The following is an 18,059-nucleotide window of genomic DNA, read 5'->3' as shown; positions in this document are numbered from 1 at the left end:
ACCTTTTCTTCAGTCAGCACAGTTCTCTTCGATTGCTTCTTCTTGTCACTCACTGAACCTGTGGCCCGCCACTTTTTCAGAAGCCTGTTTACACACGACTTTGTGGGAACTGGCGAGTCAGGATATTTCTGACAAAACCTACGTGCGAATTTTCTGTAAATGTTTTTCCTTGCAATAGTTTCGACAATAAACACATGCTGTTTAATAGTGAACTTCATTTCCACCGTCTGTCGACAGCTGTAAACATTCCACTCCACTTCCACAGCAAGACAAAGACTGACTGTTTAATGCAACCTCGGGTTCCGATTATGCAACCATCGGCGTAGGAGCACTGCAGTCGCGGGGAGGAGTTGCATCCGTTCTGCGGTGGTATGACTCACGGCAAATTGCAGCCGCGGCGCGCACTTGATTGTACGCACTGTATTATGTGGTGGCAAATGTAGGATGAAAGCAAGTGAGAACTAGTGTGAAATGAAGTAATCGTGGCCTACTTTATGGTTCTATTGTGGTATTTGGATGGAAGCATTAAGAAAAACATTCAAAAAGATCTATCATGAAGGCCTTGGCCCTGGCATTAAGAAATCTGAACTTCCTGAATGCAAGCTTAAGTGCTAGCTACTCAACCACAGCATCTAATCTTATATTTTCATCCTTTTAACAATCCAGAATAAATTCAGTGAATTCCTCTCATTTTGCAAAACTAATATTGCTTCATATCATTGCTTTTCAAAAATAGTATGCATTAAATTATATGAAACTGTAATTTTACCTGTTACTTTGTATGGTTGCAGAATATTTTGAAAGAGCAAATTCTTCTTTAAAAACAAACTCATTGAAGAATACTTTTACAAAAGATGAAATAATACCAGAATGAAAAAAAATTACATAATGACATACTAATATTTCAATTTACTTGAATAGATAGTAATCACCAAAACTTCTTTCAGCTGAGATGTGCTGGTATGCATACCAGCAAACAATCTTTTGAGGATAAAAGAGCACTTCTCATTGCTATTACAGTTCACTCTAATTGTTAATGTCAGGAAAATATTTCTAAGCATATGAGACTCAATATATTTGTATTTATTGAACAATGGTGTAACTCAGATTATACGGAACTGAATGACCGATTGAACCTGAAAGGATGTTAAAGGGTGCAGTTGTGGCCTAATTTAAAGCACTATACCAGCATTTGCCTGGAAGGACTGGAATAAAAACCATGAAAAACCTTACTCACAATTGTTAATGTCTCGGTTAAGATTCGAACCAGGCACTTCTTCCATACAAATCTAAAGCATTACCACTTGAACCATTCTGCTTGATTTAGGAATTATGAATTTGAAAATACACCTTCAACAAGCCAAACACCTATAAAAATTTTAATCTTAACTTCCTGGGTACATGGAATAATAAAAAACTGAAAACTGGATAACGATTTCAGTACACATTCATATCTTATATTTACAAAGATACTAAATATCACTGAGTACTGACAGATATTAAAGCACTGTAAAAATATTTCAATACTCTCACCTCAGATACAACAGATATCTTCTTTATTTGCCATGTCTTTAATACAGTGAGTTTCAGCTTCAAGTAACCAGATGCAACATTATGATTTATCAAGTTGACACAGGTGTCCAAGCTTACTATATGGGCGAGGTCTTCCCTGTAAGATTATACAATACAAAATTTAACATGACATCTAGTCAAAAAACAAGAGATCACACAAAACATATACATAAATGACTTGGAGGCCAGCACAGAACATGGGAAACCTACGTTCTTTGCCGATGATACTTACATTTTTATAGCAGGAAATAGCACTAACGAAATTCAAAGGAAAACGAATGAAATAATGAACAAAATCACAGAGTAGTTTGAGAGGAATCGATTAACTATTAACCCTTCAGCGTGGTTTGCCATACATGGTACACTGGTATTTAAATGGTCCTACCTGCGGTTTGCCGTACACCATACGCCAAGCTGTAAGCTTAATTTCAAAGGCCCATAAATATGGAATGAACCAGGCCAGCATGATGATGATTGCACTGGGCTGTTGTGAAAAGAATGCACTCTCTGTTCGTGTAAACATAACATTCAATTTCCTGCAGCTCTGCTAGTCAGTCTAAATACAAAGCTGACCTCACAGTTGCGATGGCCAAGTGACTATGATATCAACATAACACAAAGATGATGTGCGTGTGGTTGTGAATAAAGCAAACATGAAACAAAGCCCTCGGTTGTTTGTGATTACAACAGAAACATGTTAGGAGTGGATCTGACAGATCAAATGCTACAGCCGTACTTACTTGAACGAAAGAAGAGTACTAAGTGGTATCAGAAGTTATTCAAGAGGCTACTCAATATAGCAATACATAACGCAATGTTCCTATATCGGTGTCTCCAGAATAACAAAAACATGGGCAGGCTAAAGTTCAGAATTTCACTAGCACAAGGCCTCGTGGAAAATCATGGTTCTGGTTTTCCTCATCCTGTATACGGCCGTCCATCAGTTGAGCCACCACCTAAAAGATTCATAGAACATTTCCTGGAACGTATTCCAGGCAAAAGAAAAAAGCAAAGCCTCAAAAAAGATGCGTGGTGTGCGCAAAACATGGTAAAATGTAAGAATTTATTTCTGGTGTAGTGATGTGAGGCAGTGTTGTGTTTAGATGGATGTTTCAAGAAATACCATACGAAACACAACTTCTAATCCACTTGCTTCCATCGCTCAGATACAGGGCGCTCATATTATAAGGTAAGATTATAAAACAATCTTTTAAGATGATTTCAGTGAAAAATTCATAATTATACCTCATATAGTTCAAAAGTTATGATATATAATATAATTTAGAGCAAAATTTAAATGGGCAATTAAAAAATACTACCACAGGAGGCCCCACAACAGCGATATTTAAATGCCCGCACTGAAGGGTTAATAAAGAGAAAACTACAGCAATAGCCTTTCATCATCCTCAAGAACTACAACTTGAATGCCCTCCAATAAAGATTTATGACACTGTTATAAACTACACAGATCACTCAAAATTTCTGGGAGTCTGGCTAGATAAGCATCTAAGATGGACTATGCATACGCAAAAGCTAGCGAACAACTTATGTAAAGTATGTTTTGGCCTAAGGGTAGTTAGAAGAATGACTGGACTAGAGATATCCGCACATTATATTATGCTCATTTCCAATATTTGTTATCAAACGGACTGATATTTTGGGGCAACTCAGTAAATGCAAAATTGATCTTTAAATTACAGAATAGAGCTATATGAGCTATGACTGAGGTCCCAAAAATAACTAGTTGTAAACAAATTTTCAAATGATTATATATATTACTTCTACCATCTTTGTACATATACAAAACTCTTAATATACATAAAATCCAATTCGAATGATTTCACAACCAACTCAGGATTACACTCATACAACATAAGGAAGAAAGACAACTTGCACATTGTCCCATGTAATACAAGTTTATGCAAGAACAACTTTAACAATGCAGGACTTCGACTGCTAAATCATCTGCCACCATATATTAAAGAAATACCGGTACTATACAAGTTCAAAAATGCTTTGAAAACTTACCTACTCGATCATTGTTTTTATAAAGTGGATGAGTTTCTCTCGTGTGAGACAAACACTAATCAATTATAATCACATAATTCATGAATAATCGGTTTTGGGAATCCCTACTGCGCGGTTTTCCTTTCTTTTTTCCAGCAACCAAGATAACACAGTCGGAGATGTACCTGAATGAGCTACTCTGGAAAGATTGCAGATACCAAGAAGCTGCACCAGGAAGGGAGAACAGATGTAATGAGATGTTGCAGTTTAGAGTCTACAATGAAATGTTATACAGTGCTATCACCAAATTCACCAATATTATCTCAAAGGCCACGCCATAGCTTAAGCAGTTACTCACTGGCTTCCCACTGCTGCAGTCTAGTCAAGTGGGATTTGTGATGGCCAAAGTGGTGCTGGTGCAGGTTTTCCCCGAGAACTTCGGTTTCCCCTGCCAATCCTCATTCCATCAAATTCTCCATAAGCATTACCACCAGTACAGGTACAATAGGACATACGGAAGCTGACGTGCTGAGGGGACCTAATATGGATTCCACCTCACACTATATGAACTCTTAATTATTGTAATCTACTGTAATCTATTGTAAACAATTGTAAGTATTGTAACTTTATTCTCTTATTGTAACCAGCCAATGTACAGTAACTGACTTGCCCTAAATCATGTAACAATGATCTATAGAGACTAAATAAATAAACAAGAATCAATTCAATTATCATCTTTTTATGTACATCCCCCACGCCATTTCCTGGGCATAATACCATGCTGTTTACTCTGAAACCATCCATTAAATTTCAGCTACTGTGAGCAAGACTGATCTCTAATTAAATGTCAATGACCTTAGAGAAATACCTCACAGCTTCAAATTCAAAATGTTAAGTGAACACCAGTTTATTATTTACTAATACGGTTTACTTTTTGCAAAAGATTTTAAAAGAAATAAAAAACGAACATTGCAAAACTTTCATATAGTAACTATATTTCTCTTACTTCTTTCCTCTTTTAAAACTTGTGTCCAACGTGACCGTATCGTGTAGACATTTCTCATTTGCTACATCCCAGGAACAAGATACGATTAACCCTGCATCTTCAGGTTTTATACCTGCATGAAACATTGTATATTATATATTACACACTATCGAATACATCGAATACAATAACTACATGCTAATACATTCTCTTCCTGAATATGGTTATATTAATTCCCTNAAAAAAAAAAAAAAAAAAAAAGAACTATATTCAACAACTGAATAACATTCTACAGGAACCGGAATTATTGTCACTTGTCTGATACCACAGAATCTGACACCGTTCTGTTTGAGTTACGATCTGCGAGTGTTGCAGTGACAATATTTCGTGGGTGCAAAATTAAGATTACAATTTACACGCGTTATAACACTGATGTTTTGAATAATGTTAGTCACACTATGACAGTATAATAACTTTTAACTATATGCTTACGTTACAGCACTTTGTAAAAATCTGACACATAATACCCGATAATTACCTAAGAACATTTTATTTTTTGCACAGAATTCTAGAACACACACGCATGACGTGACCTTGTGTCAAAGTCAGATCGGTCACATAGGTCGTACGACCAGTGAAAGCGGGAGGTAGAAAGGTGTTTACCGGTGTTGTTAAATCAAATTGAAATCTGAAAGTAAGATGTCCAAATACAAGATTGTTATGGTGAGACACGGAGAGAGTGAATGGAATAAATTGAACCTGTTCTGCGGATGGTTTGATGCCGATTTGAGTAACAAAGGTAATGTTATTAATCGTTGCGCAAGAGTAAGTTGTCTGAAGTTATTTCGTACACAAGAATTTGGTTCAAGAGTTAGTGCTTCTAACCTGGTAGGTACCCAGTTCGAAACCCGACCGCACAGCTATTGCAATGGCCTATATTTTTCGTTGTTTTCCGCACTTCGCCCATGATAGTACCAGAAATTAGATTACGACCCGTTTCTTCCACATCCTCTCCAGTTCAACATTCATCGTTACCCAGCCAGTGGCATGTGTTTTGAGTTACTGCATTGTTAAATAAACTTACTTCTCTTGGAACCGAGGCCTTCTGGAGGAGCCGCCAATTTTGCAGCTACTCAAGAATTTTCCAGCATTTTATGGAACCCGAAAGTTCATTACCGTGTTTACAAGAGCCCTCCACTGGTCCCTATCCTGAGCCAGATATATCCAATCCATACCATCCCATCCTATCTCTCTCTAAGATCAATTTAAATATTGTCCACCCGCCTATGTCTTGGTCATCCCAGTGGCCTCTTTCCTTCTGGCTTTCCCACAAATATCCTATATGCATTCCTTATTAGCCCCATTCATCCTACATGCCATACCCACTTCATCCTCCTTAACTTGATCATTCTAATTATACTTGGAGAAGAGTACAAGTTATGCAGCTCCTCATTACGCAGTTTTCTCCAACCACCTGTGACTTCATCTCTCTTTGGTCAAAATATTCTCCTAAACACCCTCAGTCTGTGTACCTCCCTTAATGTCAGAAACCAAGTTTCACACTCATGCAGAACTACAGAAAAAATTATGGTTTTGTATATTCTAATTTTTGTTTTTGAACAGCAGACAAGAAGACAGAAGGTTCTGGACTGAATCATAGCAAGCATTACCCGAGTTCAATCTCTTCTTAATTTCCTCATATATTACGCCGTGGTGACAGGGGGGCGTGTAGGTATCCCTCCTTGCCACCACATATTATGCTGTAGGGGGGAGGGAGGGTTGATGAGTATAATACTAATTTACTCTCAGTTAGGATTCTCCTGGCTCTGGACCTTCTTCGTTGCATACAGCTGCCACCATATATTACACCTTAAAATGGGTGATGAAAATACTAAGGACTAGTAGTGCGGTAGTCGAGCGTTCTTTGTTGGCTGGCCCCTCCATCACTGTCACCACTTCGTAATGGCGTAGAGCGGGCGTGTTGGGTCTGACCCGCCTCTATCCACCAACTGTCACACCATATAGTACATCTCTGCGACGGGTGGATTGGATATCACTGCTGTCACCATTATTATGTCTTAGTGACGGGGGTGGGTTAAAACACACTAAATCACTTTGTCTGCCATTTCTCTTTGGCTAGTCCCTTTGCTACGTCAGTCAACCCTTCGTTGACTCGGCCCACTGCCGTTGCCATAAGTAATACTTCGGTGGCAAGGGTGAATAAAGCACAATTACTAATTCTCTCTGTCAGCCACCTCTTGTTGGCCGATCCCCTGCCTCTGCCATCACTTTGTTATGCCTGAAGGGGGCTAATAAAATGTCTAAATTACTCTTCCGTGTTCCATCAGGAACGCATCCCCTTGTCTCGACTACTAGTCTCTCACCCTTAACTAGGACTCTCATAACCCTTACTGCTAGTTGCATCCGGCTGCCTGGGTCAGTTCTGCCTTCGCTGGGCCAGGATTGCTCTGGATCGGTCTTGGACGGGTTGGTTCGGGGAAGTAAATCACAATCCTGGTACATCCTACTCTAATCACACTGTCTATTTATACTCTTATTTACAATACGAGAATGCTGACGTCTGTTGGTTTACACATGGTATCGGTGCGTGATAGTTCTGAACTTTGTCCTAATCTCTCGCCTAGAGCAGATGGCTTGAGACTGTCTCTACCTTCATTACTATTCCTCGACACACCATCTCTGTCCTACCCTAGGTACACTGGTCTATTCACACTTTAATTTATATCCTATTTACAATATTACCCTGAAAACTCGCTGGGCTGCTTTTCCCATTTAACAAACAACAATTTACCAACAACCATAAAGTTTAACAGCATGGCTAGTATGAGCAAACATGACTTACTTGAAATAGAGATGCAGCGACACCACCACTTGTAGTACCCATGTCGGACATAACCTCCGGCTAATTGTTACGTTTTTAGATTGAGTTTTTTTCCTCATTTTTATATTATTAAAATTGCTGTCGTAGCAGCTAACAACGGAGAGGGGGGTTATCTCCTCCCTTCGTCCTCAATTGCGGGGTGGTGGGTCCCCCCATTGGTTGAACTCAGTTCTTCGCAGGCAGTCTGCGGCGCCTCCCTCTTTGCATTTTGTAATTTCGTGGGACTCCAGTGGTTTACCAACACCACTTACAAAGTGGAGCGATTACACATCTTCGCTGACTACGTTGTTTGTTGACTGTGTGTGGCCATCACTGCTCTACTTACTGTGAAACGCTCTCATAATGTTTAGGCAATGCTTTTGATTTCCAGTCTCAAAATTTGCGGCATAACATCATAAATCAAGTTTTGGTTTGTTATCCTTGTTCCCAAATATCTGAACTGTGCCACATTGTCAAAACATCTGTTTCCTATCTTTATGTCATGATTTTGCCCTGCATTTTAGTGATGAGACAGCAACATATACTTAGTTTTCTCTGTGTTTACTCCCTAAACTAACTTTTTTATTTTGTGTTATTCTTTGAAGTGTGCAATTTGTAATTATAGGAATATTTCAATGATGTTAAAGTCGCTGTTATACATTTGCATTGTTGATCGTGTACGGTAAAAGAAATGCATTATCAAAATGTTTCTGTATTCCATACATATAGCCCTCTTACTCATTAAAGATGATGATTACATTCAGGATTTGAATCTGAGGAGTATCCCAGTTCAAACCCAGGCCAGCATGAAGCACTTTACAAAGTTTTCTAATACCTTGAAATGAACACTGTTCATAATTATTTACATTTCATAAATTAAGCAGGCGATATAGTGTCGTAATCAGCAGGTTTCTTGAGAATGTCACATAGGTTGTAAATTATTTTATGATAGATTATTTTTAGATGCTGTACATGACAGTAACAACATACAGTATTATATATATATATTTTAATTGCTAACTTTTTCCAACATCATAAATTTGCCTGTATAGGTGTATGTGTCTGGAAAGAAATGTATGTTAAGTCTGCATTTGTGCATAATGTGATTAAATGAATAAGTAGCATTGTTCTGATACACATTCATTTACTGGCTGAAGATGTAGTGCCAGTATTTCCACTTCAGAATCACATTATGTTGTTTCATTCAAAGTATCAGATACAGCAGCTTGATAATTAACGGCCTCTATTATAGATGTTCTCATACACATGTCTACCCTGTGATTCTTGCATCTTCTCTGTCCACTTGGCCAACACTATGTGTAAAAAGTAAGTAAGTAAAGATATACCTGTAACAGGCCANTCTTCTCTGTCCACTTGGCCAACACTATGTGTAAAAAGTAAGTAAGAGGCCCATAGGGTCATGAGATGTTGAGGCTCCCACATTTTCTAGACAGTTGGCTCACAGATGGCGGTGAGGTTGTCAGCCTTACGCGCCGGCCGACCTTTACCCCCAGGAATATTCCTGGTACTCATTTCTGTTTGAGGCTGAGTCGACCCCAGGGCAATATTGCAGCTGGATGGATTAGGTAAATTGAAAAAATCCACCTCATCAGGATTCGATCCCACAACCTTCTGGTTTGTAGCATAGTGCCTCAACCAACTACGCTACCACGTGCCCCAACACTATGTATGCACATATAATAATCAACAATACTGGAAGAAAACATACAAGATTTGAGCTTATCATGGGAGTAAATATCAAGATTTTGCTCTTCTAAGAATGGCACAGTTTTAAGTGGAGCATAAGTGGAATGCTAAGGATCAAGGATAGTAAAAGGACCATGGGGAAGGAAAGAAAGGTGGAAGAGGGAGGGAAGTGACTAGGAGTGCTGGCAAGGGGAGTTAAGCCAGGCATCTGCCCTCCCTTCCACCTTTCTAATATTTTGGAGAAAGAAAGAAATTTACAATGTATTAATGCTAAATATTAAAGTTAAAGAAATATTCTTCTGCCCTGAATCACCACTGACGATGTGTAAAACTGCTCTTAAATAGTTGAAACATAGATTTGTAAATACATATTCTGACTGCCTTCCCTTCTCAAAAATCCTGTAGCACCCATGTAAATGTTTCTTATTTTCATAAGGATTAAACCTGCGACTGAAGTTCCCAGAAATTAGTTTCTGTAGGCAGACTCATTGTTTCAGCCATAAAGAATGATATTTCCATTTTATATTAACCTGAAAAGCAGTTAAAGCCTAAATATAACCATCCATATTCTTTGTATTCCCTTGAAGACCCAGAAATTACAAAGGTACAAAGAACATGCACATCATGCCTGCCTCAACCAATCAGATATATCTGAAAAAGTTTTGTCTTCTGGGATATAACACCATATAGTCTTGTTATAGCTGACATTTTGGACGATCATATTGCCTCCATCTTCAGGGTCAGGGAGTAAGATGAGCAAGAAACCAGCAGAAAGCAGAGCAGACTGCATGACATTGCATCCCAGAAGATATAACTTTTCATACTCTTTGTTCTGAGAGCCTCATATCCAACAAAGATACTCATGATATCTGCTGGTAGCAATGCATAGTACAGAAATTAGCCACAGAATGAATAATGAGGAAATAACTATACTAGCTAGGGTAAAGAGTTTTCAAGGACCACCTAGTGAAGGAGGCCATTAATATCTGTGATTTCAGTAGAACCGATACTAGGTTATGTATGGTACTCACTCACAGCATACTCTAGTAAGCCATGCTAGGACCACAAGAGAAGTAAAACAGAACTGGATAGATCTGCAGTAGCATATACAGAGTGTTAGAAAGAAAATGGCTACAGGCTTTAACGGGGTATAGCACTCACTTAAAATGACAAAAGTGTCTCAGTCAACATTTATGAGAAGTCATTGCCTGCTGAGACATGGGTGAGTTTTGCATTTGACTGGATATGAGGATAAAAGTGCAGTATGTATTAAGTGAAGGTCACTGCACATCATATACATTTGTTTGCCTTTCCTTTACGTGTGTTGTGACTGCCACACTACACTCAGTAGATGCACTACTTATGTACTACTCAGGAAGAAGCAATGATTGTATTGTAATACTCAATATGAGATCTGTTTAGTGGTTTTGTAATGCAATATTATTACTCTGCTCGGGAAATGGCAGACATGCATTTCACATATGGCCATACCAGTGGACATTCTCAGGAAGGATATCACCTCTTAGACAGAATAGCACAGAATCCCATCCATGAAATTATTCACCAAACTTTACCAGAAACAGTGATTCTGGGTCCTTTGCTCCACGGGTGTCAGATTGTAGAAGGCCTCAATCAGTTTCAACTCATGATACAGAAGCTCGCATATTAAGAAGATCCTGGAACCAGTATGTGAATAATCACAGCTCCTGAAGGTGTTCCCCTTGTCTGGAGAATTCTTAACAAACAATCACTTTAACAATACCACATCCAGCAAGTGCAGCCCTCACTCCTCCTGACCATCATGGAGGGTCGTGATTGGCCAGTGCCTTCTCACAAAATGCATTGTAAACACACAGTGTGTAACTAACATCCTGTTTACTGATGAGATGGATTCACAAGGGACAGTATTGTGGACTTTCATAATACCCATGTTTGGGTGAGCAGTTGTTTTACTTAACAGTCTAATAGGTGTAGTGTACGAGTACCATTGTTTTTACTGAATGATTTACCAGTATTCTTGGAACATATGCCTCTTCATCATCAACAATACACGTGGTTCATGCATGATGGGACACCACCTTAATTTCTCCTTGTTGTCAGACAGCATCTGAACGAGACTTTTGAACACTGGGCAGGACATGGACGCCCAGTCAACTGGCCTGCATGATTCCCTGACCTAAATACTCTTGATTATTGGCTGTGGCAACACCTAAAGACTTCCTGTGTATTCAGCATCAATCAAGGAGATAAGAGGGTCATTCCATGTGAATTCATCCAGAGAGGTCGCTTGACCATTTTTCTAAAAAAAATATATTTTGTACACGTATTTCTAAATATTTTCATACTTCAAAAATATTTCTAAAAAAAATTAATCTACTCAGTTCTCCCGGTACAGCCGTTTTATAATGCGAAAAAACGCGTTTTCATCTGAAATGAAGGTTTGCGTTATCTATTATATCTCGATAACTATTGCTGCTAGAGACTCCAATAAAAAAAATGTTCCTCACGGTATGGATTCCAATTTATGTCATTACAAGTTTTTACTCAACTCACTTCCTCTAGGTCTAATTGAGCTTGAAACATACCTATCGATTTTGAGGAAAAAAGGTACTTTTACCTTCAAAAACCAGTGGGATAAGGAAAGTATCAGATCTGTGGGTTCTACCCTTTGTTGTTGTCTACTTGGGGAATATAATCACGTAGTTTTGAACCTCGTATATATTTTCCAAGAGCTTCCAAACTTTGCTCTGGGCCCAAAACCGGCCATTTTTAACATCTCATATCTCCCTGGTAGGAAAGCTCCGAAAATTTTGAAATACATAGCAAATAATGCTCTGTTCTAGAGTAACTTGAAGTTGAAATTACAACTTTGATATTCTACTAATAGCGAAGTTGTTGGCACTTTGAATTTTACCAAAAAAAAAACAATACCTCAACAATTGGCTTACGGGTGAAGTCATCCAGATAGGTTGCTCGACCATGTTTAAAAAAAATTATATTTTGTACACTTATTTCTACATATTTTCATACTTCTAAAAATAGTTTAAAAAATCGTAATCATTTCGATTCTCCCAGAAAATTTTGGAAACTAGATATGGCCTTCAAAACTAAGTGATTATATTCCCCATGTGGGCAACAACAAAGGTTAGAAATCACAGATCTGATACCTTCCCCCTCCCATTGGTTTTTGAAGGTCAAAAATAGCCTTTTTTTCCCAAATTCGAGAGGTAAGTTTCAAGCTTAATTAGACCTAGAGGAATTGACTTGAGTAAAAACTTGCAATGACATAAATTTTGGTTCATATCATGAGGAACAAATTTTTTTTTTTAATTGGAGAGTCTAGCATCAATAGTTATTGAGATATAGAAGCTAAAGCAAACCCCCATTTCAGCCGAAAACTTGCTTTTCGGCATTATAAAAACAGCTGTACCGGGAGAACCGAGCAGATTAAAAATTTGTATAGATAAGTGTACAAAATATGAGATTTTTAAAAATGGTTGAGCGACCTATCTGGATGACTTCAAATGGAATGACTCAAGAGGTACTACAGCAGCGAGTCAGGAAATTCAAATGAGATCAAGAATTTGCAATGAAGTGCTGAAAGTTTGAAATACATTGGAACCACATAAAGCATCTGCTGCAGGAATCACATGAACACAGCCCATATTTCAGCAGGTATTGGTTTTTGGTTCTTGCTCATTTAATTGAGCACTGTCCCCCCTCAAAGCCTGTAACCCTTTTTTAACACTGTGTAGATATCATGAGAACTGAAGATGTACCCTACTTCAGGTGATAGTACATGTACACAGCAGGAGGGTAGTACATGCAGACATGACAGAATCAGGTAGATCACTCCAACTCAACTCACCATGTTAAGCAATAAGCTGTGTGGTGGTGAGTTGAGTATACACTGTGCCAATTGTCCTTCATAGGTCATTCATTGACCTTAGAGGTGGAGGCCTCAGTGTTTACCCAATATGAAGATGGAGTAGATCTCTAAAATGGGTTTCAACTCTGGACTGTGTATAGTTGTGAACCACTTTCTGAAAGCTCCTGATTTATTTCAAGGTAAAGAAGAAGCTGTATCTGCAGGAAAAGCCTTGAAAGTGGATAATTATAAGTTTGATATAGCCCATACTTCAGTGTTGACAAGAGCACAGAAAACATTAGAAGCTATTTTGAAAGAAACTGGACAAACTGATCTGCCTGTTGAGAAATCATGGAGGCTAAACGAACGACACTATGGTGGACTTACTGGATTAAATAAGGCTGAAACTGCTGCCAAGTATGGAGAGGAGCAGGTTAGTTTCTAGGATTATGTAGAAGTATAAGGTATTCTGCATCTACAACATCTTCAAGGATGTGTTGTCACCAGATAGTTACATAGGTCAGTACTTCATTAGAAAGTTGCTAGATTCTATTTTCAACATAGATATGAACCAAACTCAATATATCAGATGTCTTGTTGAATACACAGGTCTTAGCTTCTTTTACAAGGTTGCCTGCTCACAGTATGACATACCCTCATATGTTTCAGATGAAGTATAATGACCTCTGTTCAACTTTTGTTACATGTTTTCCAATAAAGAGTCTATTTCAGTGTGTGTTGAACTGCACAGGTATAGTCTTTTAAACAGACTACTGGGAATGTGCAAGTCTCAAATTATTCAGACTGAATCAAGAAAAAAAAAATACTGAGGGGAACATTTTTCATTCTCCAACACATAATTTTATAATATTGGCTTCAGTTTTGCACATCAGGGTCATTTCAAAATGGAATGGCATCATATTTCCTTGATGGAAGGTGATCTCCTCCCCCATTTGAAGGGTTAAAACTACACATGAATTTGAATGCTGTGCTAAGAGAGTAGAAAATGAGCAAGTAAGTACATAAGTAAAGGTATCCCTGTAACAGGCCTTTGAGGCCCATAGGGTTGTGAGATGTTGAGGTTCCCACATTTTCTAGACAGTTGGCTCATAGATGGCGGGAAGGTTGTCAGCCCTACACACCGGTCGCCCTTTACCCCCAGGAAGATTCCTGGTACTCATTTCTGTTAGAGGCTGAGTCGACCCCAGGGCCATAGTGCTGCTGGAAGGATTAGGTAAGTTGAAGAAGATCCAGTGACCTCATCGGGACTTGAACCCGCGACCTTGCAGCTTGTAGCGTTGTGCCTGAACCAACTACGCTACTGTGTAACCAGAGTTGTAATTCCCAGATTTATGATGTTACGAGATCCTGTGCTAACACAGCTGCATCACACAATGTAAAAATGATGGATCATGTCAAGCTGTAAAGTACGAGTGTCAAAGGGAATAATGTACAATATATCACGTCATTATATTGCAGTGGTGACCATGTCCCCTCAGTAGGATTGCAAATGATTTATTTCGTACAAATTTCTATTAAATGTTTTGATTACATTTTAAGAATATTGCAGAATTCCTTGCTGAAGTGTGCAGGTTCAAAGATAAAGTCCATAGTCCAGTATTAATAGGCGTGTTTCAGGTTTATCCAGCATGACTATGTTCATGAAGAGGCATAAATGTAAGAAATTTAGTGGGCTGTGGCAGCAGCATGGGTGAAATGAAAGTCTGAAGTGTATCATAGATTTCACGTTCTTTAGTCACTGGATACACGTACACAATATCAGTGACTCCAAAATTAGATAAATGTTATTTTCCTATATATTGCAGGTAGCTTATAACACAGCTACTGAAGCTGTCCCCCAAAATCTGTTATAGTATTGAGGGCCAAGTGTATGAAAAAATATCAGGCACTACACTTTGAATTTGTATTTTAAGACGTGATTAAATATACAGAATGAACAAGCAACTGTGAAATGACGAGCATTCATTGTCTCCCAAGATAAATATCTGAAGGTGGAAAGAAAACTGGGAACTTCCACCAGTTCTACATGAAAGTTATCATCATACAGATTCAACACAGAAGTTGAAATTACTACCTTGAATTTCAGTGAAATTTTGTAAGTCTGATGAAAAAGTGATAAATATGAAGTTTTTCTTTCCTGTGTCTGTTAATTTCAGGGTTATTGCATTTTGAAATTTCAAGTTTCACTTGATTGTTCCTGTGCTCTGGTTCACAAATATGCTTTTAACTCTGACCCTAATTAAGATAGATACTCTTGTGCCAGTTGAAAGCATGGCGCTTTCATTAGGCATGGCATAATAGTATTTTGTCGATGGCCTTTGACGATAATTTATGACAACTATATAGCCAGTTTTATGCAAGATTTTTTCCGAAACAGTTCTTGATACTTCAAGTACACTTTTGAAAATTTCATATTTCAACATGAATGGGTTAATGAGATACATACTTGTTTATAACTAAAGACTACATACTCATCCATATTGTTGGGCACGTGAATTGAAGATTACAGTAAAATTCATAGGTAATACAACATTATTGGCAGGCTTACGAGTATTTAGTGAAATATTACAATTATTTTCTTCATTTATGTAAGAAATATTATCTGTAAGACTAGCTAATTAGAGTCTCTGGAGCTTGGTTTCTAGTTTGTTAGCAATGCTGAATTAACTTGGATGACAGATCTTTTATGTAACAGAAGATAACATGGACCAGTCAGTATTGTTGATGTGACTGATATAAAGTTTTTAAGATTATTTCCACTGGGACATAACTCTTAGTTGTATTATCTCTGATTTTCATTTATTTCAGGTTCAGATATGGCGACGTAGTTTTGATGTACCACCACCTCCCATGGAAAAGGATCATCCTTATTATGATAAAATTGTTAATGATCCAAGATATGCCAAGGAACCTAAACTTGAAGAATTCCCTATGTTTGAATCCCTCAAGCTCACAATACAGCGGACATTGCCATATTGGAATGACGTGATAGTTCCCCAAATAAAGGAAGGAAAACAGATTTTAATTGCTGCTCATGGCAACAGTCTGCGAGGAATTGTCAAACATCTAGATGGTAAATTTTGCTCAGATTTTTGTGTAACGTGAATTCTTATTTAGATTTGTTAGATTTAAATTCAGTTCAAATGCATTTGTTCTTTGTGACTCTCGGCACCTGAAATAAGTCAAACCACAACTTAAAAAGTCCAAACTTGAGATATCTTAACGTACATTTTGACGGTGGCATTTTCTTTATACAGAATATAATGTCTGAACCACCATAGCTCTACCTTACAGTACATACTGAATGATGTTGGTTGACTTTAATTTTGGTTCACATTTGTTCAGTATGACGCCTATCTCACGAGGCCCAAATCAAAATTTGTTGATTTTCTTAAGCATCTCACTGTACAGAAAACTGGTACATGATATACAATTAAGATTTACAACTCTTTATTTCAAATATTTCTTAATTGGAGAATACTAAACAAAATTAAAGGAAATATTATGCTGCTGTATAGTAGAATTAACTTTACAACATTACAGTTGTATCTGTAATAAGTGAACATCAAGGCATGTGTTTTGCAGGGGCCAAGAATAAAAGTGAAGTAAGATTCTTCATAGAAATAAATCAGAGCTAACCATGAAGTTAGGTGGAACTTTGAGAGAGGGCTAAACCTTTAAATCACGTTGATTACTATATATGTATACGCCATCTTTGTCATGAAGAAACTTAGTATTTGCTTACACAGTGTCTTTTTGTGTTTTGTGTTACTCTTGGAATAAGCAGCATTAACTGGTTGGTCTTTGCAGTGGATAAATAATGTGTTCTCTGAGGTGCGAACTGAATTCTTTTAATTTTATTCAGATAAATTTCAGGTTTCAAAGGGTTGAATGGTTGTTATACTTTTACATATGTATTCCCCAGATCTGTCGGATGAAGCTATAATGGGGTTGAATCTTCCAACTGGTATCCCATTTGTATATGAGCTGGATGCAGACTTAAAACCTGTTGTGTCCATGAAGTTCCTGGGAGATCCAGAAACAGTGAAGAAAGCAATGGAAGCAGTGGCTGCACAGGGCAAAGTCAAGTGAAAGTAATGACTTAATGAAGATAGATGAATAGTTGTTTTGGTGTTACATTGTGTTCATTTCCTGACATTTCAGCATTGTAAATGTGACAGATTACAGTTGACACATTGAACTTGAACCATATTGTAATTATAGCGATATGTGTACATATCTATGGAAACATAACGTGACTGTCAGAAGAAAACATGGGCCAAATTGATGTTTGAAATTATATTTAAAAGTGTTACATGTCCTGTAGATACATAAATAGAGCCCAGTTCAGTGAACAGTGGACCGTTATTTGCACCTTTATTTCAGCCATTAAAGACTTAACATATATGCTTTTATGGGGGGAAATGGATGTGAACTTTAAACTGAAGGAAATTTTAACCAGTAGAAATCTGTATTTGATAATTCATCTAGAACTGTAAATATTTAATCCTGAGTGATGGCAAACAGCATTTTAATGGTGAAATTTCTTAAGCCCAGTTAGTAACATATTTTATTTCATTGATACTGCCATGAGAGTGGAACTGAATGAGACACATCAGCTTCTGGTCTATACTGATGATTCAAGTTATGGGTCGAGAGACAAATACCATAAAGAAAAACAATGAAACTGTGTTAGATGCTACTAACGTGGTTGATCTAAAAGTAAACATAGAAAGCCAAGTATGTGTCTGATCACCAGAATGCAGAACAAAGTTATGATCTGAAGACAGCTAATGAGGCCTTCAGAAAGGCAGAGGGGAACAATGTGGGAACAACAGTGTCAAGAAATTGCGAATTAGTTCAGGGAAATACTATTACTCATTTCAGAATCTTTTGTATTTTATTCCCTGTTTAACAAAATTGGAAAGAGTGAACTCCACAATGTAGGACACAACATTTCCCGTGGCATTCCACGCAGTTTATTAAGCTTGCTTACTTCCCACTAATAATGGCTGAGT

The 18,059-nt window shown here is 37.7% G+C and overlaps 2 protein-coding genes across 2 annotated transcripts in view; one reads left to right on the top strand and one right to left on the bottom strand.

Moving 5' to 3' along the window:
* LOC111866247 overlaps positions 1–4,838 on the bottom strand; it is a 6,129-nt gene extending 1,291 nt beyond the window's left edge. Inside the window, exons 1-2 of the mRNA XM_023855023.2 lie at positions 4,586–4,838; positions 1,534–1,669 (exon numbers count right to left, since the gene is read on the bottom strand). Coding sequence (XP_023710791.2) covers positions 1,534–1,669; positions 4,586–4,710 — 261 coding nt within the window. The 5' untranslated portion in view covers positions 4,711–4,838. The remainder of the gene's footprint in view (positions 1–1,533; positions 1,670–4,585) is intronic.
* Positions 4,839–5,122: 284 nt separating this feature from the next.
* LOC111866253 (phosphoglycerate mutase 2) lies at positions 5,123–17,781 on the top strand. Its single transcript, XM_023855030.2, has 4 exons — positions 5,123–5,363; positions 13,221–13,453; positions 15,850–16,114; positions 16,967–17,781. Exons 1-4 carry the CDS (start codon positions 5,264–5,266, stop codon positions 17,131–17,133), a joined length of 765 nt encoding a protein of 254 aa, XP_023710798.1. The 5' UTR covers positions 5,123–5,263; the 3' UTR covers positions 17,134–17,781.
* Positions 17,782–18,059: the final 278 nt, after the last annotated feature.

Source organism: Cryptotermes secundus, unplaced genomic scaffold, assembly GCF_002891405.2.
Source record: "Cryptotermes secundus unplaced genomic scaffold, Csec_1.0 scaffold940, whole genome shotgun sequence".
NCBI classification, from domain to species: domain Eukaryota; kingdom Metazoa; phylum Arthropoda; class Insecta; order Blattodea; family Kalotermitidae; genus Cryptotermes; species Cryptotermes secundus.
This window is presented reverse-complemented; position numbering and strand designations above follow the sequence as displayed.